Genomic DNA, 27,857 nt, shown 5'->3' with positions numbered 1-27,857 from the left:
TGCCATGTGCAATTGTCGTTGGCAAACTTGATGTGGTGGTTCTGAACAATGTCCCTGTTTTTCCCTTTCTATTCCGTGATGCAGCGTCTCCACGTGCGTCTGGGGTCAGAGCTTTATCTCTGCAGTCCCTCTTGACTTGACTGATGGACTTCCGGAGGTCGTATCTGGCTGCTTTGTCAGGGTCACTTGAGTTGAAGGTGGTGGTCAGAGTTTATCTTTATTCTTAGTTGACCCAGGGTCCTGGTTGGGTAGGTGCTGACGATGCCGTAGAGTCTGTATTCATTGCTGGTGTCCTCGACCCAAAGTGATCTCTGATTGTATTAAAGTGCACCACTCCCCAAATCTCTTACTGATCTAATTTTGTCCATATCGCTATGTTAGATACATTTATTCCTCCAGTGTCATTTTGTGCCCCAACTGAATGTACAGGTGCAACAACCAATCACATGTTGGAACATGTTTTTTTTTTATCCACTTTTTCTCCCATTTTCTATATTTTCTCCCATCCCAATTTCGTATCATCCAATTCAACCCTCCCCTGTCACGAACGCTGTTTCTTGCCTCCCACAAGCCGGCTGCAATGTGGACTAAGTCATACATAGCACAAGTCCCCTCCAGTACTTGAGGTAACAGCAGTCACATCTTTTCACCTGCGCAGCTCGATCTCTCAGCGGCGAGGAGTAACGCGTGGGAGGCTCACGCTGCCCCCGACACTTCCTGATTCTACTGCGCAGGCGCACCAACCGACCTGTAGGAGTCGCTGTCCACAACGCCCGATCCCCACCCATCAGTTTCCCACCCCCTAATACGGCCAATGTGTATTAGTATGAACAACCAGCTAAACTGAAAGCAATGTGGAGCGCTGGGCTCGAACAGGCGAGCCCAGCGTCTCCGCATTCATGGCGAGCGCCTTGCCCACTACGCCACGTAGCCGCCCACATGTTGGAACATGTTGACAGACAAAACATTACAGACATGTTGACAGAGGGCCAACACGGTGTGAGAATGTGGTATTTGTGCGCTGGTGCTCAATGCCGGTTGCACTGGTCCTCACAACGATAATTATTTAATTCTGTTCCGTTACAATAGGAGGAAATGGGATAATATGTGACTCTGCACGGTGTAGGACGTCTTGCTCATGATTCCTCAGGAAAAAAAACAAATGTCGGGCAATTCAGAAGTAGGTCGAAATGGAGATATTGGCAATTTTGAGTGCTTTGAAATGTTCTCTATATGTCTCGTTATTTGCTAAACTTAATACGACTTGTAAATATGTTAATTATTGTTAGATTGTCCGACAGTATTATTTTCCTCGCTGTGTGATGAAACTACAGTTGTGTCAGAGCGGAGGGGAGTGGCTATTGGCTAAGGACTTTCTGTCTCCGGTGTCGGAGAGGAGATGCACAGAAATGAGAGTAGAGGAGATGCACCAAAATCCATTCTGAGACAACGGGCCCAGTACTTTGTTGGTGGTGTGAAAATATGCAGAGAAACATTCATATCTTTGGAACCATTTGTGTTAAATTGTATCTGAATCGAGATGAAATTATCTCTCCATCACATAAAAGCCGGCGCATATAATAAGGCATCTACTCCAGTACACGTTCCGCAAGTCTGTAAGCTTGCGCATAACAGAGTATAGAGAGAGGGCTTAATAGCAGAGGTCCCCAACCATCGGGGTCACGTCTTGCGGGTATTTTATTTTGAAAAATTGCCACTTCTATGGTAACTTACGCACACCTACACCCTACCAGTGAATGCCTCTCACCTGGATAAGGTGTTCGGTGGGGGAGGGGTTCGGTGACAAAGGCCAGTGGGTATTTGTAGTTCTGCATGCATCTTAAGAGAACAGCCAACAGCCCCTTTGAAGCTCTGTAACTCAAAACGGGCTATTGTTATCATCTTTGTTAATAAGACATAGATGGAAAAGTGTCCACCCAATTTGTACAAGTGATGGCTTATTTTGAAGTTATGACCCTGTACTTCCATATCATGTAAAAGAAAAAGTGAAGATTGCTCAACAACACCCTATTCTTTGTGCCTGGTCACATATATCACAATATGGATTTCAGGTCCTACCGCCCAGCCCTGCTCTGAGTAGTGGTGTCTAGTACCAGAGGAGGCCGTATCCTACAGTAGCATCCAGTGCTGCTGACAGGACAACAGATGTATTAAACAGTGTTGTCAGACTGAGGGATGTTGATGATGCATACCTGCTCTGAGGTGTGGCCAGGGGACTCCCTGACTCCCAGTGCACCCTGCTGCCTTGCTTGTCACCCTGCTGCGTCTCCTATATTTAGTGTGCCAGCAGCTCCCCTCTGCAAGATTAATGGAGCTGGGGGGGAGATGAATGAAGGAGCAAGGGGTTCAGCATCACTGGCTGTCTGTTGGCAATGCCATTGTGCTGACGCTGGATATATTACCTAGCAGAAAAAGTACTCTCTTTCTATCTCTGGACGTGTGTGTGTGTGTGTGTGCGTGTGTGCGTGTGCGTGTGTGTGTGTGTGTGTGTGTGTGTGTGTGTGTGTGTGTGTGAGTGTGTGAGAGAGCGCGCACTGCTAGCCCACACTGTCCTCAACCAGCTAAACACCTCCTGCGTCGTTCAGGTTTGTGTTGGGGAAAGTCATTACATGGCTCAGACCCACACAGAATTCCAGGCAGTGAGTGAGGAATTCAAGTATGATGAAAGGTTTGTATGGTTGTGTGACCATCTCCCTGTGCTCATCTAACCCTGCAGGGACGACACCTCCGGAGAGGACGCGGAGGACAAGGAGCCCGCGGTGGCTTTCAAGGGTCGCCGCACGGCCAATAGCCAGGGCCGCCGCAAGGGCCGCATCACCCGTTCCATGACCAGTGAGGTGGAGGAGACCACGACGCCACCCCTCAGCAGTGATCTGGGTCAGTCCAACTGCACCACACTAACCAACACCATTGGACTTTCCACTGTTGTCATGGACCACTTTTAATTAGCCTAATAAACAGGCTCAGCTCTATAGGCAGCGACAGCTGTCAGTGGCTTATTGGTATCTGGGATATTTTAACTAATGGGCCATAAACGGTGCGGATGGAGCCCACCTTTACATCCATGGTATTCATGTTGTTGTCTCTGCCTGCCAACCCAAGCCCTACTATACCCCCTGTCAGGTTTGATCAGACAGTGACAATGTAGGCTATACTTTAAACAACTAAAAACACAAAATGGACACGGACACTAAATACAAACAAGTTTATAGGGAAAGAGCTGTTTTTTGTGACAGGTTAGCGTCTCTGAGAGTAACATTAATTAATTAAAACACTAATTGTTTTATCCTGATTATCTTGCTTTCATGATCGTGGGAAGCCAAAATTGAAATGTAAACTCGATTAAGCCCGATCGGCCCGGTACCCGGTTGAGATTTATTTCACGTCATAAATAGACTTCAAACATTAAGTAATGTTGCGTTTCTTTTTCAAATGTAGCCAAGAGTAAAGACCCTAACCCTATCAAAACAGCAGTCAAAGTGTATATTTTCAACACTACATTTGTTTACCAATGATTTTAAGTGTTATTAGCGAAATATGAGCCTATAAAAATCTTTGCATTGCATTGAAAACCTGATGATTTAGACATCGACATTTCTTAAAACTACACTACCCAGCTCACACCAGCCGCTGTTGAAGCTGCAGCCGGCTGATGTGAAAAAAAATATTAACATTATTTTTGTGATTATATCTCATGGGTCGAATAGACCTGAACGTTATTTCCATAAAATACAACATATATTGTTTCTTTACCTTTCTGTCAACTATAAAATCTATAAAAAAAAACTGTACTGACTGTGGCAAAATTCTGTACTGTATCTACAAAAAACCCTGTAAATCAAAAACCCTTTATTCATTTGCTTAGATATTTAGTACACCTGATCTCAAGAAGGTGCTGAATGAGCTCAGTGGCGATTTCACACATCTGGGCCCTATTCCCCGTACCTGGTTCAACTAAGTCGATCAAAAGTCCCATTATCCAGATTCAATTAACCCGATGTTTGAATCCAGGCTTTCCCTGTTCCTCGAACGCTGATTCAGTCTCGTTAATTCGAACCAGACTTGATACTCAGGATAATTGCGCGCGGCCGCCTCACCTGAAAAGACAGCAGGTGTCGATCGCAGAAATCCTGATTTTCTAACGGCATTGATTGATTGATTGATTGATTGATTGAAAACTTTATTAACAGATTGCAGAATGGGTACAATACAGTACGGCTCAATAGCCTTGCCGACAAGTTAAATGCATAATCTATAGGCTAATTTTAAGTCCCTCATTACCCCAATCAATCAGATTATATTTCTTTAAATGTGCCTGCTGGCAGTGGGCTTAATGGAATGAATAATCGAATGAGATCTTGCTAGCGAAAATAATTAGTTAAACTCTTTCAGAATAAGTAGACAAAAACAAGCCCAAATAGTATCTAATTGATACTAGTGCCGTCAGGCGATTAAAACAAATTATCTAATTAATTACAGGATTTGTAATTAATTAATCTAATTAATCGCATTTTAATCGCATAACCATTTTAGGCCTGATATTTTATATTCTATAATCATATTTCAAATAGCATGTGTCCGGATGGCAGAATTCAGTACTGTATCTACAAAACCTTCTGTTTAATCATCTTCCTTTTTATTCATTTGCTTAAATTTTTCAGGTCTGGTTAATTTTTGCATGGTGTTATTCAGTAAAAAAAAGAAATGTGAATTGATATTCTCATTTGGTTCATTACAATTTACTCAAAATTTGAATTGATATTCTCATTTGGTTCATTACAATTTACTCAAGCCTAGTAACAGACACAGTATTTCTGACACTGGGAATACATTCCCTGAGATCCATAGATTCAGATACCAAGAACATGCAAATGGACCATTAAAAACGTTTTAATGGAATTAATGAGATAAAAAAAAAATATTAATTTGATTTTCTTTTTAAATACATTTTGAGTAAATTTTCATAACGCGATAATTTGCTGTGTAATTAATTAATCTAATTAATGCGATAAACTGACAGCCCTAATTGATACGAATTAATAGATACTTATGAGGATATCTGTACTGTATGTGCTTAGGTATCATGTATTATATAAATTAGTGCTGTCAGGCGATTAAAAAAATTAATCTAATTAATTACAAGATTTGTAATTAATTAATCTAATTAATCGCATTTTAATCGCATAACCATTTATGCCTGATATTCTATATTCTATAATCATATTTCAAATTGCATGTGTCCGGATGGCAGAATTCAGTACTGTATCTACAAAACCTTCTGTTTAATCATCTTCCATCTATTAATCTGCTTAGATTTTTCAGGTCTGGTCAATTTGAGCATGGTGTTATTCACAGTCAAAGATAAAAAAAAAAATATGTATTGATATTTGGTCATTTGGTTCATTACAATTAACTCAACATAAAATGTTCATTCAATCAATCACCGCGCAGATTGATTGATTGAATGAAAATGTTATTAACAGGTTGCAGAATGGGTACAATACAGTACGGCTCAATACACACAATTGTTAAGGGGATGCAGACCAGAGAAATACTTTCGTCTTGTTTACATCAGGGTCCCCCATTTTCAATTCATAATGAATTGTAAGTAAGGGTGCAACTTGCACCGTGCAATCCATTCTTTGTGGATCTAGCCCACAGTATTTCTGACACTGGGAATACATTCCCTGAGATTCATAGATGTCCCTAGAATCAGATACCAAGAACATGCAAAGAAAATTTCATAACGCGATAATTAGCTGTGTAATTAATTAATCTAATTAACGCGATAAACTGACAGCCCTAATATAAATACATGGTTCCCAAAGTTTTCAAGGCGCGACCCCCGAAATAACGTGTCAGAGAGGCTTGGAGGGAGGCTATACAGTTTCACTATTAACAGTTTCAGTGCCGACCTTGTTTACATTTTACCCTGTTGAATGCCATCATCCACTTCAATGTTAGCGTTAAAAACGCCTAATCTATGTTTTAAATTATGGCTATGTGTCTAATCTGCCCGTCACTTATCAGTGACTTGTTTGCAGTCAACATTGTTGAAACGGATTGTTTTTTAATCGGTTCATATCCTTTTCATAGCATTTCTAAAAGCTATCGTTCTCTCGAAATTTTTCTGAAATTTTTTAGATTCACCCATAAACTGCATTTATTGGAATATTCTCGAATACACTAGACACGTTGTCATTTGTCGGCCTATTTTATTTTTTTATCCACTTTTTCTCCCATTTTCTATATTTTTCTCCCATCCCAATTTTGTATCATCCAATTCAACCCTCCCCTGTCACGAACGCTGTTTCTTGCCTCCCACAAGCCGGCTGCAATGTGGACTAAGTCATACATAGCACAAGTCCCCTCCGGTACTTGAGGTAACAGCAGTCGCATCTTTTCACCTGCGCAGCTCGATCTCTCAGTGGCGAGAAGTAACGCGTGGGAGGCTCACGCTGCGCCCGACACTTCCTGATTCTACTGCGCAGGCGCACCAACCGACCTGTCGCTGTCCACAACGCCCGATCCCCACCCATCAGTTTCCCACCCCCTAATACGGCCAATGTGTATTAGTATGAACGACCAGCTAAACTGAAAGCAATGTGGAGCGCTGGGCTCGAACAGGCAAGCCCAGCGTCTCCGTCATTCGTGGCGAGCGCCTTGCCCACTACGCCACGTAGCCGCACATTTGTCGGCCTATTTATGAATCGTTTTCAAATAAACGCTAGATTATTGATAGTATATGTGTACTTATGCACGCTATAGATACAAGCTGAGAAATCGATTCTCTTATTTCCTCATCAGCGATCACAGCCAAACAGCCACATCACACATAGGGCAAACGCTGAGATCTCCGTGAAAACAGGTCTGATTATCCTAAGACTGGTAAAATAGATTCCTTACCTGAGATCAGATGTTATCCAAAACGATTATTCCAATTCCTTATCGCCATTCCAAATATCGATCACGCTTATTGATTACAGTGTTGGTACTGTAAATACATAATCATCGCTGTTCTGAGGGCCGGCGATCACTTGGTCGCTTCAGATCCCTTGACGGGAAAATAAAATTAGGAAACTGGCCACCCCCCCTGTATCAGTCTGAGCTGATGGGGTGCAGTTACACAGGGAGAGACGATAGGGGCCGGTATCTTCCCAATTGAGCTCAGAGAGACTCTGCAGCACTAACCCATGGCTCGATTGATGAAATATGAATTCAAATCGCCAATGAAAAAAATACGGCAAACAAACGACATTACGCGTCGTCGGCACTCAATGGGGGGGCTGATAAAACGAGATATGACGTCTCTGGCACTCAATGTGTTAATCAGGTTTTAATCTGTTTCGGACATCATCCATACATGTATTGAATTGATTAACCTTTGGTTTATATACCAGTGACACCAGTCATGTTAATCACCTTCTTGTTCATCATCAGATAACACTAACAGTGCTTAAACAGATAAATGCATTTTCTCAAATTCATTCATCAAAACGTCAAAGGCTTGCAATTGCTCATTCATTTTCTCAAGTCACGTCCACATCATCAAATCAAACAGCGCATCTCCTCAAACATTTTAATCCCAGTTACAATATCACAATAACGTGTGAGTGAATTCAACAATCCACATATTCAGATGAGTCGTAATTCATATCCACAATCCACGCATGAAGACGCTTCAATTTATGCTTGAATGAAACACAATCCAGGCGCAAATACATCCACAGCCGAGAATATGAAACTAATCAGAGTCAAACGCACGATAGGTTTCATTCATTAAAAACATCCTTGCGGGATTCACATTTGCAATGCTCCGACGTTATTAAAATAACCACATAGTGTGTATATCGCACCTCGCGAGCGCCGTATATATGACGTGCATTATTATTTAGGACAAAGTACATTTATTATCAGCACCTTAGGTATATTATTTTACATTTCAAAAGCCCCCTCTAGAAAAACGAAGCAGAAAAACATAATTCAGAATGGTATAATGGGATCTAGACTGTGAGAATTATTTCAGGAAGCGAGCTGCATTTCTTTGCGAGGGCGTGGCCATGCAGGTTATCGAGCTAACTGAACTAAACCCTGCCCTCGACCAGGTTCAAACTTTTTGATCTGTTGCCATAGTGATTTTAAAAATGGCACGTCGGGGAACCGAAAGGTCTAGTTTAAGTCAAGTTATCCTGAAAATTATCCGGCTAACTCAGTTAGCCAGGTACGAGGAACAGGACCCATCTGGTCAATGTTAGCATGGTGTTATTCGCCATCAAAGATGAAAAAATTAATATATATATAATAATTTATATTCTCCTTTGGTTCATTACAATTTACTCAAGCATAGTAACTGACACAATACAATCTGACACTGGGAATACATTCCCTGAGGTCCATACAGTAGATGTCCCTAGATACATGCTAATGGACCTTGTAGAAGTGGAGCAATCTTCCATTTCCTTGGGTATGTACTTTTAGGCGAATTTTCTGAAAATATGGCTAGGGTTTAAGAGGTCAATCGCCCAGCCCTATACACCACACAACATATAAAATGATCGGAATTGGATACTTGTGGAAATATACAGCAAGTCTCGTCTTTTTATATTTAGTATCATTAACTATGTTTCATTGCTGTTTTAGTGGTATCATGACAGAAACTAATTTCTTTGGAATTTTTTTTTTATCCACTTTTTCTCCCATTTTTCTATATTTTCTCCCATCCCAATTTCGTATCATCCAATTCAACCCTCCCCTGTCACGAACGCTGTTTCTTGCCTCCCACAAGCCGGCTGCAATGTGGACTAAGTCATACATAACACAAGTCCCCTCCGGTACTTGAGGTAACAGCAGTCGCATCTTTTCACCTGCGCAGCTCGATCTCTCAGCGGCGAGGAGTAACGCGTGGGAGGCTCACGCTGCCCCCGACACTTCCTGATTCTACTGCGCAGGCGCACCAACCGACCGGTAGGAGTCGCTGTCCACAACGCCCGATCCCCACCCATCAGTTTCCCACCCCCTAATACGGCCAATGTGTATTAGTATGAATGACCAGCTAAACTGAAAGCAATGTGGAGCGCTGGGCTCGAACAGGCAAGCCCAGCGTCTCCGTCATTTGTGGTGAGCGCCTTGCCCACTACGCCACGTAGCCGCCCCTTTCTTTGGAATTTTTTATATATATTTATTATTTGCTCAGGGGCATTTAGAAATCTGATTTGAAATCTCACAATGTAAATATTTCAAGTAATTTAGATGTATTTATTTTTATTATTTTGTTTATTTTGTTTGACTTAGGGTTTAGCTTCTGTTGCTAGCTGTCCAGAGGTCAGCTGTGGTGGAAAAAAAGTCTACCTCTCAGTGTGGCCTTCAAATTAGCTTCCATCACCACATTGTCTCTCGAGGTAGCCACATTCTCTGTAGGCAGCTTAACATTGTTCTTTGTGAATCGGTAACATCTCCTCTGCGATAATACCCAGCTTCTTCAGACCTTCTCAATTGTGGTGTTTGCCCTGATCTTAGATCTAGTTTCTGTTATTTTGTTTGCGTCCTTCACTGGTAGAGGCTTCCCTGTCTGTCAAATTTTGTATGCGTCAAGTTTCACATTGTGCTGCCGTGTCGGATGCTTCATTCAATTTGTTTTAGTATTTTTTGTGGTTGCTCCCCCACATACGGTAGTTTACAACGGACAGCTATTGAACATGTAACATTTCTTCTCTTCATGCTGCACACAAATAAGCAATAGCTTGTAGCAAGAGTGTTAGTGTATGGCTGTGTCTCCGCCCTCTACTGTATCACCACCCTCTCCTGTCTCACTGTGTCTCCACCACCCTCTCCTGTCTCACTGTGTCTCAGTCCTCTCCTGTCTCACTGTGTCTCAGTCCTCTCCTGTCTCACTGTGTCTCAGTCCTCTCCTGTCTCACTGTGTCTCAGTCCTCTCCTGTCTCACTATGTCTCAGTCCTCTCCTATCTCACTGTGTCTCAGTCCTCTCCCGTCTCATCACCCTCTCCTGTCTCACTGTGTCACCGTCCTCTCCTGTCTCACTGTGTCTCCACCACCCTCTCCTGTCTCACTGTGTCTCCACCACCCTCTCCTGTCCCAGTGTGTCTCCACCACCCTCTCCTGTCTCACTGTGTCTCCACCACCCTCTCCTGTCTCAGTGTGTCTCCACCACCCTCTCCTGTCTCACTGTGTCTCCACCACCCTCTCCTGTCCCAGTGTGTCTCCACCACCCTCTCCTGTCTCACTGTGTCTCCACCACCCTCTCCTGACCCAGTGTGTCTCCACCACCCTCTCCTGTCTCACTGTGTCTCCACCACCCTCTCCTGTCTCACTGTGTCTCCACCACCCTCTCCTGTCTCACTGTGTCTCCACCACCCTCTCCTGTCTCACTGTGTCTCCACCACCCTCTCCTGTCCCAGTGTGTCTCCACCACCCTCTCCTGTCTCACTGTGTCTCCACCACCCTCTCCTGTCTCACTGTGTCTCCACCACCCTCTCCTGTCTCAGTGTGTCTCCACCACCCTCTCCTGTCTCACTGTGTCTCCACCACCCTCTCCTGTCTCACACCACAAGGGTGCACTGTCGTCATGTCTGCCTTTATTTAGGTCAGTCACACACAATCAAGCTAACACTCCTTACTTCTTGCCTACCATAGTGTCATTTGTAAAATATAGAACCATTTCATTGTCTTATTTGGGGAAGAGTTGATCTCTCGTTAATGTTTTATCATCTGGAGGATATTCAAAAAGTGATGTAGCATTAACCCCCCTCGCACCCTCTGCATTTCCTTGCAAATGGCAAGTCAGCCATACACTAACACTCTTACATTTACATTTAGTCATTTAGCTGACGCTTTTATCCAAAGTGACTTACAAGTTCTGTACGACAAGTCATCAGGACTCTTGCTACGAGCTATTGCTTTCTTATTTTTTGTGTGATGTTTCATCACCCGCGTGTGTGGTGTGGTTTCTCCTGCTGCTGAGGGGTAGTCGGGGAGTCTCCAGGTGGCCTGACCTGGAGGAGGCTCAGATCAGCAGCTCGACCCCACTGCCCCTAGCCCCCCCCTCTCAGGCTAGCGCTAGCCAGCCCGCTGTGCCCTTCACAGGCCCACACAGAGGACACACCAGCACCAGCTCCAGCTCCAAACCCAGGGTCAGCCTGGCGTTGACCACACAGGGATAGAAGCCAGTTGTTGTGTCTATAATCATTAACTGACTTTTCTCCTGGGCTTCCTACTTCCTCCATCTAAAACAAACAGACCCACACTGCAGCACCTCACCAGCACAGAGCAAATTCAACTCTGCCCCCTAGCTTCTTCTTCTACTTTCTTTATTTTATTTCTTCTTCTTCTTCTTTCTCTCTTTTTTCTTTCTCTTCCTCTTGTCAGTCACTCCCTAACTGACTTTCAGCAATGACTCGGTCTCCCCTCTCCCTCCCTCCCTCCCTCCCTCCCTCCCTCCCTCCCTCCCTCCCTCCCTCCCTCCCTCCCTCCCTCCCTCCCTCCCTCCCCCCGCCCTCTCTGACTTGGTGCTTCTCTTTTTTTCTTCTCCTTTCAGCCAATCTGGAGATGAATGAGAGCTCTCGCTGGACTGAAGAAGAGATGGAAACTGCCAAAAAAGGTACATAAAAATGTAAAAAAAATATCTTTCTTCTGCTTGTGAAGTGGGATTGCACCGTTGTTGCTGTTACGGATACTGAAGCGTTGACAAAGGAAAGAGAGGTAGCAGACTCGGTGGTGTTTGTTCGAGAGCAGTGACAAGCTCATGTGGTTGTAACTTCCTGTAAGCAAGGCAGCTACCAGCACGTGCTGCAGGGTCCTGTCTTGTCGGTCTGTCTGCCTGGGCGCTGGGTCCATTGCTTTCAGGAGTTGTGCTGTGTAGCTCCAGATCGAGGTGACTTGGGAACAGAAAACACCACACAGGCCTTTTTATCAAGGAGGCTAAAGAGTCTACCTCTTATCAGCCCGCAACTCCAACCGCAGCAGTCTTTAGCTTGTCCTGTTTATTGTCTCTGGCTGAAGATTACCCAGCAGCAGAGCAGCCGCTGTGGGACCTACGGCTGATTCATATATTAGGTGGCCCATGTTGTGCCTGTTTGTTCTGCGCTGGCGGCGTGTTTCACATTGCGTGCAGTGTGCATAACGCAGACGTCTGAGTCTTCAGCTCAGTCAATGATTGAATTCCCTCTTCACCCATAGGGGTTTCCAGTGCTTACACCCCCTCAGACAGGGATTTCCCTCTGCTTTGCACTTGATTGGCAGTCAAATACTTTTTCTTTTTTTGCAAATGTCTGAGGTTTTAACGCTTTCAGGTTGTTGAGTGATATAATTCTAAAATAATTCTTAAAAATAATTCCACAAATACACACCTTAAAAAATATTTAGGCCTGTTAGTGAAGAGCGTTTGGAATGCCAAGTGCAGTTTACGTGGATTGTTTTGATTCACAAATATGAAGAAAACAAGGACAGCTATTGCCTTCAGTGCAAAGGCTTGCCAGCCTATTCCGTTTTCAAGATTTCTTTTGGATTTCAGCAATTGAAAATGCATTTTATTTTATTTATTTTAATTACAAATGTTTTGCTGGTATTTCATGTGTAACTGATATTGTCGCCTCACATGCTCCCCATCGCACATGACTACATGCATTTTCACTGGGAGGAGAGGCATCTGTTTTGCGGCCAGTTCTAGATGATGTGTCATGAGAATTCTTGTGTGTGACTCTGCTTCTGACTAATCTAACCCGCTCCCTTTAGTAGTACAAGCATCTATCGGCCCGGAGAGATCTAGAGATCATGTCCATCTCGTGGTGCAGTCAGGGTGGAGGTGGGGAGGGGTGTTGGCGGGATGGTTTGTGATGACTGGTGCTGGCCCGGCTCGAACATGGCCCTGTGTAGTAATCCTGGTTAATGTCTTCAATTCCATTCTCCCGCAGTGGGATTAGTGGGGCGCTCCATCCCAGGGGATTAGCCAGGCAGCCCGGTGGGAGCTGGGCTTCTATGAAGGGCTTATGTAACCATAACCACAGGGCCCCAGCCACGCCACTGAGGAGGAGGAGGGGGAGGAAGAGGAGCTGGTCCCGCCATTTCTCATCAGTGTGTAACCACGGCGACAACCCCGCCTGCCAAAAGGGGGTTCCCTCTTCTGAGCGCTCTGAGAGGTTCTGGTTGGTTCAACGATATACCTTCCTTTAATCTCAGGTGCATTAGTCATGGTGCACTGCTGTCCAGGTGGCGTCTATGCTTTTACCAACTGGCTCGTGTTTCCGGGTTCCCGTTTTGCGCTGTGATTGGCCACTGACCTACGCTAGTACGCCCCCCTCGCTATGAGCGTAGAGAGAGAAATAATGCGTAATGGGTACGCCCTACTGCCTCCAGGAACAGCTGTTTCCGCGTGACTTTATGTGCGCTAAAGTTTAAAGTGCTTAGAAATGCCGGTAACGCTTCCTGACAGGATTTTATAATATTGTATTTTATAATATTGTAGCTTGACAATTTTAAGAAACTACACTCTCAGCTGAGAGTCAAGAAACGACGCTCTCAGCAGTCACTACGCTCTCAGCTGAGAGTCAAGAAACGACGCTCTCAGCAGTCATCTTATGCAGCATCACTTTTCACATCAAAACAAAAGTAGAACTGTAATGTGGAGTGGACTTAAACATATTTACAATTAGCATTTTATAAAGTAGAACTGTAATGTTTACTTTCTCAGTCAGTGCTAAGTGCAGCATCCCTTTTCACATCAAAACAAAAGTAGAACTGGAATGTGGACTTTCACATATTATTAACACTTTGATTGCCCAAGGTTAAATTCATGATATACCATCCCTTGCCAGCTCTATTTAACATGGAGAAGTTCCCCTTCTTTGCAGGGCTATAACTTTTTAAATTATATTGCTAGATTGCCATTATTAGGGCCCATTCAATGTCCTATATGTATTGTTCATGGTGTAGCAACGTTAAACTTTTTCATTCACATATTCATACTAAAATACGGTCTAAAGTATAAGTATGTTTTCATCTCTTTCTGCAGTTTTCTCCATAACGTGATTTATAGCCCCAAATGCATTATATTGATGATCAAATACAGTTTGGTAGGAATCTGTGCGAGATAAAAAATTTCAACTGGACGTACTTCTAGAATTTACTACACGTCATCTGATGTTGACCGGATGGGCGAGGGGGCGTTTATAATTCCGTGGGCAACGTTATACCATTCATCTAATGTGGGTCATATGTTCATCATAGCAGTTTATATCGAACACGGTAATACTACACGCTAAAACTCACCCCAGTCTCCTCGGGCCGTTGGGCGATCAGCGTGGAGTAGACAGTTTTCGATTATGGGATGTTGAAATGCCCGATCTATTTCCAGGTTGTATAATAGTATATACGTCCAAATCATGTTGTTTTTTCGAGTTATTTCCACCGATCGATGTTCACTGTGTGAAGACAGAGTCTCTCTAACATTAGCGAGTGCCCGGACCCCATATGGAGTGAGTCCTGCCGGGTTAAAGGTTGATATCCGGTTTCGATCTGCCGATCGGCCACCAGATGGCGCTCTTGAACCGCTAGAGGGTTGAGAGGAGATCAGCACTGTGTGTCAAGGCTCCGGAACGGAAATATGATTTCGATCACAGATTTTTGAAATATTGATATCAAAGACGAGTTACGGCGTCCTCGGCAACTTGAGCATGGCGGGGAATGACGAGTTCCGGCGTTTTCGGCAGTTAAAGTGTTAACATTGACAAACATATTTACAATTAGCATTTTATAAAGTAGAACTGTAATGTTTACTTTCTCAGTCAGTGTAATACCACCCTTGCACACACACACACACACACACACACACACACACACACACACACACACAAATTTTTTTGTTTTGATGTGAAAAGTGATGCTGCATAAGATGACTGCTGGAGACGCTGGGCTTGTCAGTTCGAGCCCAGCGCTTCACATTTGCTTTCAGTTTAGCTGGTCGTCCGTACTAATACACATTGGCCGTATTAGGGGGTGGGAAACTGATGGGTGGGGATCGGGCGTTGTGGACAGCGACTCCTACAGGTCGGTTGGTGCGCCTGCGCAGTAGAATCAGGAAGTGTCGGGGGCAGCGTGAGCCTCCCACGCGTTACTCCTCGCCACTGAGAGATCGAGTGCGCAGGTGAAAAGATGCGACTGCTGTTACCTCAAGTACCGGAGGGGACTTGTGCTATGTATGACTTAGTCCACATTGCAGGCGGCTTGTGGGAGGCAAGAAACAGCGTCCGTGACAGGGGAGGGTTGAATTGGATGATACGAAATTGGGATGGGAGAAAATATAGAAAATGGGAGAAAAAGTGGATAAAAAAAAAAGATGACTGCTGAGAGCGTAGTTTCTTGACTCTCAGCTGAGAGCGTAGTTTCTTAAAATTGTCAAGCTACAATATTATAAAATACAATATTATAAAATCCTGTCAGGAAGCGTGCCTCAAAGCATGAATGAACCGGCATTTCTAAGCACTTTAAACTTGAACTTTAGTGCACATGAAGTCACGCGGAAACAGCTGTTCCTGGAGGCAGTAGGGCGTACCCATTTCAAAGTGTCCACGCATTATTTCTCTCTCTACGCTCATAGCGAGGGGGGCGTACTAGCGTAGGTCAGTGGCCAATCAGAGCGCAAAACGGGAACCCGGAAACACGAACCGGTTGGTAAAAGCATAGACGCGTCCAGGTGCATTAGTCATGGTGCACTGCTGTCCAGGTGCATTAGTCATGGTGCACTGCTGTCCAGGTGCATTAGTCATGGTGCACTGCTGTCCAGGTGCATTAGTCATGGTGCACTGCTGTCCAGGTGCATTAGTCATGGTGCACTGCTGTCCAGGTGCATTAGTCATGGTGCACTGCTGTCCAGGTGCATTAGTCATGGTGCACTGCTGTCCAGGTGCATTAGTCATGGTGCACTGCTGTGCAGGTGCATTAGTCATGGTGCACTGCTGTCCAGGTGCATTAGTCATGGTGCACTGCTGTCCAGGTGCATTAGTCATGGTGCACTGCTGTCCAGGCACTTGACCTGTATATGTTTAAAGAGGCTTATGCCATGTTCACACTAATGCCTAACAAAATAAATTGTTTGGTTCCTGTTGGTTGTCAGTTAACACTCATTGGGGGCCAACAGCGCCCTCTGCTGATGGCTCTTTAGTGCCAGTGCTTTATCCAATGTAGGATAGGACTTATTTGCGAGTGCTTAAAACATATCAAATATAATAGCAATAGATCTAAATAACACAGTGATTGTCAATGAGTTGCTTCCAGTCAACATGCACGAAACAGATACTTTTTTCATACATACATTTCCATTTTATACCGTGATGAATATCAATATATTTCTAGAGCGTTCTGTCTCATCTCAATAAACTCCAGCAAATCGAGCTTAAATGTATTTCCTTAGAAATCGTGCCATTTGTCGCTTGATTTATGAATCGTTTTCAAATAAACGCTAGATTATCTATATTATGTGTCCTCATGCACAAAGAGAAGCGGGGTCTCCAAAGTGTTAAGGCCATGGGTAGGTAGGGAATTTATTTTATTTAATTTTTAATAAAAAAATTTACCATGTGACAATGGATAGGGAATTCTTTTATTTTATTTTATTTTTCACGACAACATGGATGCATGTACTCTGCCAGCATGTTTAACACAATGTCTGCCACGCAGTTTGACCATCTTATACCTCTCTCTGCCAGTGCTGTAAGCCTATGGAGTCGCTCACCTTCTTTGCAGGGCTATAACTTTTTTAATATTATAGCTATATCGACATTACTATGGCCCATTCAACATCGTTCCGGATGTGGGAACATTATATTTTTCCATTCATACATTGTCGTGTTAATACCGTCGTGAATATAAGTGTTTTTAGAGTGTTCTGCAGTAATTCCTAGAACGCGAGTTATAGGCCCTGACGCATATTATACATAATCGATTGGTGTTTCGTTCCTATACACGCTATATTAAAAAAAATCAAATGCATATGATCGGTATACATTATGCTCCATCATGCGTGAAGGAAAGGGGGGGGGGGTCGTTTATGATTCCTTGATTGTCAGTAACGGCTTTCTTTAGTACGACATCATACGTTGATCAGATGGATTGCAATGAAATAAATGGACAATCGAGTTGGAATTAACGTTAGATTCCTCTTACCTGTGGCCGATGAGTCTGGAGAAAAAATATTCCAATTTGATTTGATTGATTTGATTTCCACAATGTACAAAGGTAGTAGTATTAATAATGCCACCCCTAAATACTACTCACTAAATATCCTAATATTAGAGAGCTGTGCAAATATTGTGAAATACTTGCTTTTTTATATATTCTCATTATTGACATGGACTGCACTTTGTTACTAAGATTTAATGAAACTTTATTGTAAAAAAAAAATCGAACATATATATTTTTTTAAACTCATAAAATAAATTTGGCTCGCACATAAACCGGCAGGGTCGGTCGGCAACCGGAACCAAACAATTTATTTAGCATGGCCCAAGGAGCCTCCTCTGCTCCAATCACATGTAGAGGCACTCACGGCATGCAGAAAAAACAGACCAGATGCCGAAATGTATCACTGAAGATCGCGAGCCAGCCACGACATGTCCGGTCTGAACGGTCCAATCAGTTAACATGGGCGCCGAAAGGAAACTGACTGCTTTTCCCCAATGTTGCTCAAACCCTCCGTTAGCCTGGCCTCATGATTCTGCCCATCCTTTTTTTTAAGGATCTTTTTAAGTGCTTTTATTGACAGGACAGTTGGAAATTGGGAGAGAGAGAGAGAGAGATGGGGAGAACCTGCAACACATGTCCCTGGGCCGGATTCAAACCCAGGACGTTGCGATTATGCTGCAAGCGTAGTAACGTGGGGCGCCCCAACATTCTGCCCATCCTACTTGTGTGTGCGTGTGGGGACCTCCCAATTCAATACTATTACGATACTTGGGTGCCAATTCGATATCTATTTTCAATTCAGCATTACAATTTCTTGCGATTTTAAATGAACCTACTTCCAGAGACAAAGTCGGATTTACTTGCCCTGATGCTTCCCAGTATTTTTGGAATGTTATGGACTGACAGGGGACTGGCTCGTGTATGATTGTTAGTGCTAGCAGCTAGGGCTGCAAGATTTTGGGAAATAATCTAATTGCGATTTTTCTGACAGATATTGCGATTGCGATTAAATTTGTGATTATAATTATAATTTTTTTAAGCTGCCCCACAGAGGTTTATTGTAAAATGCGGCTTGCATCTGGCCTACGCACTGGGTCTGTTCGGGACACCGAGCCTGAAAATGTTTCTTTTTACCTGGGAATCGATACCGGTACCCAACGGTACCTTTTTTCTGTACTTTACTCTCCCTCTCTGAAGTCTAAACTTCACAACACACAATTTAAAACCCCTTACCTCCCTCTTCCAAACCGATCTTGTATCTCAATGGGACTTCCTGGTTAAATACATTTTTAAAAATAAAAAATAATTTTTTTTGCGATTTGATAATTGCATCATTCCAAATCGCGATTTTGCTAAAAAAAAAAACATTAACACATCCCACACCGGAAACGGCTTACGACGTGTTTCAATTTCATGCGAATCCACGGCGTACGACCTTATTGAGATCATATTCAATTTTTTCGCCATGTTGTTCATAATTCCCTCACAGAGCCTGGTATGATGCAGTGGGAGCATGCACAACTCTGCAACGCTTCAATACTGCCGCCTGGTGGATGATCGGCGAGTTGCAACCGGAAGTGGATCTCTGGAGATCTCCGGTGCATCTGCCAAATGCGTCCGGCACTCGCATATTGTTGCGGGACTGTATACACACGTCCGTGTGTAGCGATCGCTGCCATAACGCAATAATCGATACGATTTGGCCGTTTATTATGATTATACAAACCGGAAATGGATCTAGTAGATCTCCGTCAAATAAGTGGGATCTTTTTCCTCCAGTCTCATCGTCGAACGGTAAGAGGGCGCTGACGTCATTTTCAGCGCGTTTGTTTATTGTTATCCATGCAAACTGCTCTGATCAATATATCACCCATACTACATAAAGCATTTACTGGCGATCACGGAATTATAAACGACCCCCCCCCCCCCCCGTTTATCCGCGCATGATCAGTCATAACGTTTAGGATCATGTACAGTTGACATTTTTTATATAGCGTGTATCGCCAACAAACGGCATATCTTACGTTCTAGGAATTACTGCAGAAAACGATAAAAACATATTTATATTCTAGACGGTATTTTCTTTTTTTAAACTTTATTTTTTTAGCGTTTATCGCTTTTCTGGTCAAGCATGACCGACAGTTGTAGGGTGAAACGGGAGAGAGAGCAGGGGGAGACATTCGGCAAATGACGGCGAGTCCGGGAATCGAACTTGGAGTCAACCAGATCCGTGACGCAGCACGGAGTCCCGCGACGCAGCGCGGTAACATGGTGTGCTACTGGAGCACCCTCTAGACGGTATTTTCATATGAATCTATGAATGAAAAAGTAAAACGTTCCTACATCCTGAACGATAGATAATCGATGTTGAATGGGCCATAGTAATGTCAATTTAGCAATACAATTAAAAAAGTTATAGCCCTGCAAAGAAGGTGAACATCTCCATAGGCTTACAGTGCTGGCAGATACTGGTATAAGATGCTCAAATTGCGTGGCAGGGAATGTGTTAATCGTGCAGCCCAGTAGCAGCTATAAACAAGCCATTCGCTTTGATTAGCTTGTTACTGTATGTTGAAGATAGCTGGTCATCTCAATTTAACCCCCTTTGGTTATTCCTAATTATAGTGGACGCCTGGATGAAGCCAATGTGTTGCTAACACTGACTGACATAACTTGGCCAAGTATGGTGGCCAACTACTGTGTGTGTTCCTGTGTGTCACCCATCTCGCATGTGTGTGTGTTAATCTGTATGACAAACTAAAGACTTCTTCTACTGTAGGTTAGCAAGCTACATTTGTGTGACATTAGCTTGTTAGCTTAGAAATAGAATAGAATAGAAATACTGTATTCATCCCGAGGGAAATTTGGCAGTACAAATCGCTCACAGTAAACATTTGGGTAGACAAAAACAAAAGTCACGAATAAAAATAAGCCTAAGAATAAAATATGGTCCGGGATATACTATGTTACATTCTAATATAAAATATACAGTAAAAATATACAGAAATATCCAAGTGTAAAATTGTAAAAGTCCAGGAAGATAGTACTGTCACTCTGTGCTCAGTGATGCAGTGAGGCACAGTGATGCAAAGTCTGATGGCTGTCGGAATGAAGGACTTCCTGTGCCGCTTCCTATACAGCTTGGCTGCTAACATCTGCTTCTAGTCCTTTCACTTCCATCTTGCTAACCAGCTAGGTCTGTGCTGCTAGCTGGTTGCCTGGTAACATTAGCCAGCAAAAGATCCTCTCTGTCTTTATCTTTTTCCCCTTGGTGTCACACACACTAAATAGAGACTTTACTTTTCCCTGCCTCGTAACAAACATTTTAATGGATATAAAATGCAGACAACCGAGATACATTTTCTAGTGTGCGCTTCGTACATGGGCTGTGCTTCCCACCTGGAACACTGGAAGGCAAAACAAATCTTCTGTTCTGCCGGGCTATAAAAGTGCACACAATTTTCCCGTGGCGATCTAGTGAGTTAAATATCAGTTAAATATTGATTTCGGAGGTAGCGTGGCGATATTAAAATCGTTACAACAGAGAATGATACTACAGTGAATACATTTGCATACTTTTTTGAAGACGTTTTTTTTCTCGTGTGTGTGTGTGTGTGTGTGTGTGTGTGTGTGTGTGTGTGTGTGTGTGTGTGTGTGTGTGTGTGTGTGTGTGTGTGTGTGTGTGTGTGTGTGTGTGTGTGTGTGTGTGTGTGTGTGTGTGTGTGTGTGTGTGTGTGTGTGTGTGTGTGGAGGAAGACTGTGTGAGCAGGATTGATTAGCAGTAAGAGCTCTCTCACTCTGTGTGTGTGTGTATGTGTGCGCGCGCGTACCAGTGCGTACGTGTGCTCGCTCCTTGGCTGGCGTTTATGTAAGTGCACTAATCTGGTGGGCTTTGCTTGGGCGCAGGCAGGCAGCTGGATAATCGCCTCCCTCTCTGCCTGCTCTACTGTAAGAGCCCATTTAAAGGAGCAGCAGGTAGAGCTCTGGGCTGTTGGACTAGATCAGTTCAAAGGTCTATCTCTCTTTCTTTCTCTTTCTCTCTGTGTGTCAGAGAACCCTCTCCTCTGGACTCCCAGTCAGAGTGCTCTCTCTCTGGCTCCGTCTCTGTCTCTCTCCCTCTCTTTCTCTGAGATGGGAGGAGATGGCACAGACCCAGATTGGCAGTAGCTGTGGAAGATTTGGCAAGCATCTCTATTTCCCTTACTCTCTCTGTCTCTCTCTCTTTTCTCTCTATCTCTCCCTCCTCTCTCTCTCTCTCTCCTAACTTGATGTTGTTCTAGACTGGAGAGGTCACATTCAACATGAAAAGCAGGTCAGTCAGGAAAAATGTGAAAGCCTTTATGCTTTCTCATGGTATCAACATCAACTCTCTCTCTCTCTCCCTCTCTCCCTCCCATTGTCTATGTAGTATAGCTGCCCTGATCTCTCTCTCTCCCTTCTCTCTCTTTCTCTCTTTCCCTCTCTTTCACTGCCTCCCTCTCGCTTGCTCTCAGCCGCTCTTTCTTCTCTGTTTACCCTCAGACTGGCTGAGTTTGTATTTGTGTTTGTTTGTGTGTGTGTGTGTGCCAGAGTATTAGCAAGAGAGACAGAAAGAGAGAGAGCAGGATTGAGTGAGCGAGTGTGCGCTCACTCATGCATTTGTGTGCATGCGTGCGTGTGTGTGTGTGTGTGTGTGTGTGCTGCTCTGCCTGCTGGCAGAGTGAGGTAGGGGGAGGGACAAACGGAGAGAGGGAGGGAGGGAGAGGGGGGGGGGAAGGAGAGAGATAGAGGAGAGATCAGATGAGGGGAGAGAGAGGCTGAGCACGTAGCACCGCCCCATAGTCCCACTTTCCTGTGAAAGTCTTCCCAGACGACCGCCATTGGGGAGGGAAACCGACAAGAGGAACGGACTAAGCCCTCACGGAAACGGAGAGAGAGAGAGGGGAGAGAAGAGAGTGAAGAGAGTGGGCAGAAGGAGGGGAGAGACCAGGAGCATGTGCTGTTTGGAGCATGTCAACCTGACACCGGCTCAAGTATCAGGGCAGCAGGAAGGAGGGGCGCGGAGGCTGGGCTGCGCGTCGGAAGGCCCGGCCTGAACAGCTTCCCTGCCGCCTCTCCAGGGATCAGACAGGCTGATAGCGTGATCCTGGGCAGGGGCGCCAGGAACCGCCGGAGTGACAGGCACGTGACAAACGGGGACAGACACTCTGGCCCTGCCAGGTGTTGATTGGACCATCTGTGGGAGGGGCTAATGGAAATAAAGGGTCCTGATTGGGTGTTGAGGTTACCACCTGCTTCAGTGTTGCTGCGGCTGATTGGAGGATTGCTTCCTATGGTATGTTGCGCCAATGGGCCAGGACCGGAGGCCACTGGAACGGGAGCTGCTTGGGATTGTTGTTGTGCTCACGTTCGACTGAATGGACTACATACAGCCAGAAGTCATAACAAAGTGACCCTTGACTCTCGCTGAATGAATTGCAGTGTTATTGCCTCAGGTTCAGAGGGTGCAGCCAAGCGTGTGTGTGTGTGTGTGTGTGTGCACTGTGCACGTACGGATGTGTGTGTGTGCACCGTGCACGTACGAATGTGTGTGCACGCACGTACGATCGGATGTGTGTGTGCTTGTATGCAACTGTCTTGAGTGAGTCTCTCTCTGTGTATGTTTGTGTTTGTGCATGCATCGTGTGTGAGTGTTATTGCTGTGGTGCGTTGAAGGGTGTCTGGTTGACTTGTGTGCTGTGGGTCCCCCTCCTCCCCCTCCCCCCCAGGGGGGAGGCTGTAAAAGGTTAATAGGTGTGGATCACGTGTCCCACTCCTCTTGGAATGAGTCAGGCCGACTGGTCCTCTTTTTCTTTTCCACTGTCTTTCAGAGGCCCTGCCTCGCCTTGCATTCCGTGGGCTGTAATGAATATTTCAACTGAAATACCCATTCTACTTTAACACTTGACAGGTCGTAGGTGCACAGTGGCTTTTAAGGCCGTGGCAGCTCAGACTTGAAGATTACCTTTGCATGCGGTCGCTCCTCTTACGCTGGCATTGATCTCTCCCCCCGGCACGCCACCCAACTCTCACATGTCTGCCCACATTTACCGGACCGAAACTGTTGTTGGCTTCTTGTCCCACTGCCTTCATTAAAAGCGATGAGATGTGGGGGGACCTCTGAACCCGTGTCCAAGGTTGCCCCAGGAGGCGCTGGCTTGCTGCCCGCTGATAACGCTTCCCCCACGAGAGTCTGTCCCGCTGCCAGGAACTGTCAGGTTGGCACAGGAACCAAGTGGGCGGCGTAAGCTTAGCTCCTTACATCGCACACTGTTAATGAGCTGCCCTTAGCTGGCTGCAGACTTCAGGGAGAAACACTGGAGCACATTCTACACCGTATTTCTCTCTCTCTCTCTCTCTCTCTCTCACTCTCACTCTCACTCTCTCACTCCACACACTCGGAGCTGTAGTGTATGCGTGTCCCATGACAGGTTGATCTATCGCAGCTCGGGCTCAGCAGGGCCTCCAGACTCTTGTGTAAGGACTGTCATGTGCTTGACTGGGTAGAGGACCAGGCCTTCTTGGAACTGGGTCACTTCAAAGTCGGACAGAATGTGACACACAGTAACCCCAGCGGTGAGAATTAGTGATGTCATTAGTTAGATTGACAGTGCCCACTTTCTTCTCTCTCTCTCTCTCTCTCTCTCTCTCCCTCCCTCTCTCTCTCTCTCTCTCTCTCTCTCTCTCTCTCTCTCTCTCTCTCTCTCTCTCTCTCTCTCTCTCTCTCTCTCTCTCTCTCTCTCTCTCTCTCTCTCTCTCCGTCTGTCTCTCCGAGCCTAGGAAGCACATGGCAGTGAGCCATGCTGTCGCAGTGAGATGAGCGTCTCACCATGTTGGACACAATACAGCGATGGCTGTGCAGTCGGAACAAAACTGTTGGGCTTTAGTTCCCTGCCAGATGTTTGGAGGCAGATGGTGGTTCTCGGTGTAGTAAAAGGACACATGTCACCCATGTCAGGTCTCTGTCTGTGACCTAATCCCTAGTCTCTGCTTCTCTTGTCTGCCTGTCTCGTTCCAGGCCTTCTCCAGTATGGTAGGAATTGGTCGGCCATCGCTAAGATGGTGGGTTCCAAGACCGTGTCCCAGTGCAAGAACTTCTACTTCAACTATAAGAAGAGGCAGAAATTGGATGAGATTCTGCAGCAGCATAAAATGAAATCGGTAAGCACAGGGCCAGTTTGACTTGAGCAATATGCTGTCCTGAAGAACAGCAGTCATCTGCAGCTCTTTGACAGATGTGATTCATGTAAACAGAATGTCTTGTGGAGGGTGCTTAGCTAGTTAAATGAAGGGGGGGTTCCTATTTTCAGTTATTATAACAGCTAGGTAAGGTGATTTCAATACAGCTCTTGTTGTTTTCAATGAGAACAAGTGTAATTTACCCACGCAACGGCAATATACCCTCTGTTTACACTGTATTCCGTTTACATTATAATGTCACACTGAACTAGACAGTTTCTGTACGTGAAATAAGTGAAACAACCAAGTGGTCTTATGGATGGAGTCTCAGAACCCTGGCTGTTGTATTTAGTGAGTGTTTGTTTTGACCCAGGAGAAAGAGCGTAAGGCCCGGCGTAAGGGCAAAGCCCTACAGAGTGAGGAGGCCAGCGCCCCGTCTGCAGCGGAGGAGGAGGAGATGGAGGGCTCTGGGGCCAGCGGCAACGAGGAGGAGGCCCCGGAGGACGGAGAAGGTAGGCCGCCGCATACAGCTGTGCTCATGCTGGTGACTAAACAACCACAGTCAAATATAATGTAAAACCTTTCTGAATATGAAACCGGTTTTACTATACCAGATGGTTGGTATTACCCTTTAATTACCATTATAACCGTATTTGTGATCACTGTGCTTGAAGAACCCATGGCATATACAATACACCCGCCATGGAAGACGGGTACTACATCCTCCCATGACTAGGTCTGAAATATAGTCTTGTTTTATATTTTATGTAAGTGCTGGGGGCAAGTTAAATGAAGATTGCCACCCTGTCGGCAAAACATGCAGAAAGAAAATCGCAATGATCTCAGGGAATGTATTCGCAGTGTTAGAAATATTGTGTCTGTTACTAGGCTTGAGTAAATTGTGATGAACCAAAGGAGAATATAAATTTTGTTCACATCTTGACAGCATTAGTAACTTCAGTATGTTATCTTTCAAAAGAGACGAGGCTTATGCATGTGCTATAAGTATAAAGTATAAAACTAAGCTTTGCAAAAAAGTATGCAGTCCTCAAGTTCAATTAAAAAAGAAAATTGCCACTTTTCTGGGGGCCTGTTAAGAGGTTAAGTTTAGTTACGAAAAACTAAAAGGGGCATTCATTCTTCTTGCACATACTAATTCATAGTATTCTCTTCTCGTGATGTATTCTGCTATACAATATGACACAGTGTCACAGCTCATTGGCCATGGTTGTCATTAATGACGATCACCTACTGTTTGGTTACAGTACCTGTTGTTTATGACCATGATTTCTGCGATCGAGTACTATGAATACTACATTTACTATTCTCTTTGGCATTTGGTTTTCATTGTAAAACATGTGGTGAAATTATTTCAATGTGTATTAGCACTTTCTAAACAGTATAGCACTTTATTAACAATACGGTGGCGATGCAGAAAACCATGATCATTTTGTTCACTATAATCTATATAATATATAATCTATAATCACTATAATAAAAGAAACATGAAATGTTCATACTGTTTTATCTCTAATCTGATCTCTATTGATTGGAAGCTTCCCCGGACACATTGCATTTGCTGACAGATGAGCGGAAAGATCAAGCTTTTTATCATTTATATGCCAGTATACATTTCTGAGGTCATTATTGATGCCAAAAACCATTGACTTCATGTGTGGGGAGGAGGACCATGTCTCTTGTAGAAATATAGCCTTTGAAATGTAGTGACCAGGGGAAAAGATTTATCTTTGGTTCATTCGTCTTACTGGTATCAGATTCAGGCTCCGTATCACAGCGTGGCTCTTTCAATAGTTCAATGTTAGCTTGTAGAATCATGTTCCACCATGGAAAACATGGAACCCTGAGAATCCCACTGTAGTTTGTTGATATACCTATATAGTCTCAATTTCCACAAAGGAGCGCTGAGGCCCAGGGGGGATTTTGTCCATCATCAGAATTGGTTTTGTGTTCTTCCTCATTGTGCAGTGAAACCTGATTAGGTAGAAAAGTGGCACTTTGAAAAATCTGGTTTCAGAGCGAGAGACTGGGGAAGAGATGGAAGTGAAAGAGGACAAGGGGCAACGTAACAGGATTTAGTGTATGAGGCCAGCCTTCCTCGTCTGATATGTCCCTGCCGTCTTTGTCTCCTGCCCTCCTGCCAGGTGGAGCCAACAACAGCTCTGACACAGAGAGCCTGCCCTCGCCCCGCTCCTCGGAGGACAGCAAGGCTAAAGAGGAGGGCTCCGGCAGGGCCAAGGCCGGCTCCAACAACGGCTCGGACATGGGCCAGGGCGGGGAGGAGAAGCCCCTCGTACAGGGAGACGGAGACAAGCCCATCAAGCAGGAGGTGAAGACGGAAGTGGGGGAGCCTAGCAAGGAGCAACAGCAGCAGCAGCAGCAGCAGCAACAACCACCACCCAGCGACTCCGCCGACAAGAAGCCTCCCACTGCAGAGGCGGAGGAAGTCAAGAGCTCCACCAAGGGCTCCAAGAGGGACCATGGGCCCAAGACGGGCTCCCACGGGGACAGTGACTCTAGCGCCACCTGCAGCGCTGATGAGGTGGAGGAGGCGGACAACACTGAAAAGAACAGGTATGAGCTGGGGGCTGGAGGGGGTTGTAGGAAGAGAGGCTGTCTGAGCTGGTTCCTCAGCTGTAGCTCCTTGTAGTGCCATAAACCTGGACTATCACAGTCCATGTCACTGAATAGAGCAGGGGAGGTTTTGGAGTGTTATTAGTTGCCTAGCTACAGTGTACGGTGGCAAAGCCATATTTGGCTAGCCACTTATGTGTACAGCGCAAATTGCTATCTTTCTCCTTATCAGCAAGGGATTCTCTTTGTGGTCTGTGTGCATGTGAAAGTGCATACGTGGATGTGTGTGAAGAATGCATGTTAAAGAGCCCGGGCTGACTGCTTCGGGGAGTGGTGATTAGATTCGTGTTTGCAGGGTATTTGTTGAGTTTTTTCCATGACAGCAGACTGCATGTATTGGCAGAGCCGAGAGAAACGTTGCCCTCTGTGCCAAAGCAAACAAAGGGAGGGTGTGTGTGTGTGTGTGTGTGTGTGCGTGTGTGTGCCTGTGTTTGTGCACCTCCATGCGTCTTCTGCGGGTGTGTGTGTGGTACAATATCTGAGAGTGTTAGTCCGTGTGAGTGCATGCTTCTGTATCTCTGCGAGTGGGGGATGGGCGGCTACCAGGCATGTGGGATGGAAACACAATCAGAACCTCGGCTCTCTTTGTGTTTTCCTAGTGCAATGTTCTAGTCGGGTCAATCTGTGTTTATGGGGAGAGTAAACAAGAGAAGGCAGTCTGTGGCCATATCAAGGAATGTGTGGTACATCCAGTGGCAGGAGGGTGACTGGGAGACTCTCACTATCTCTCCCCCTGAGGGAGACTGGGAGACTCTCACTCTCTCTCCCCCTGAGGGTGACTGGGAGACTCTCACTC

At 45.0% G+C, this 27,857-nt stretch overlaps 1 protein-coding gene across 7 annotated transcripts in view; it reads left to right on the top strand.

Annotated features, from left to right (window-relative positions):
* Nucleotides 1–27,857, top strand: part of ncor2 (nuclear receptor corepressor 2) — a 530,049-nt gene that overhangs the window by 401,292 nt on the left and 100,900 nt on the right. For 6 of the 7 annotated variants that reach the window (XM_084332593.1, XM_084332594.1, XM_084332597.1 and 3 more), the window contains exons 16-20: nt 2,738–2,898; nt 11,574–11,636; nt 24,249–24,391; nt 24,783–24,921; nt 26,572–27,001. In XM_084332593.1, coding sequence (XP_084188719.1) covers nt 2,738–2,898; nt 11,574–11,636; nt 24,249–24,391; nt 24,783–24,921; nt 26,572–27,001 — 936 coding nt within the window. The remainder of the gene's footprint in view (nt 1–2,737; nt 2,899–11,573; nt 11,637–24,248; nt 24,392–24,782; nt 24,922–26,571; nt 27,002–27,857) is intronic. The other variant, XM_084332592.1, reaches the window with a different exon arrangement.

Source organism: Notolepis coatsorum (assembly GCF_963971535.1).
Source record: "Notolepis coatsorum genome assembly, chromosome: 1".
Taxonomy (NCBI): Eukaryota; Metazoa; Chordata; class Actinopteri; order Aulopiformes; family Paralepididae; genus Notolepis; species Notolepis coatsorum.
This window is presented reverse-complemented; position numbering and strand designations above follow the sequence as displayed.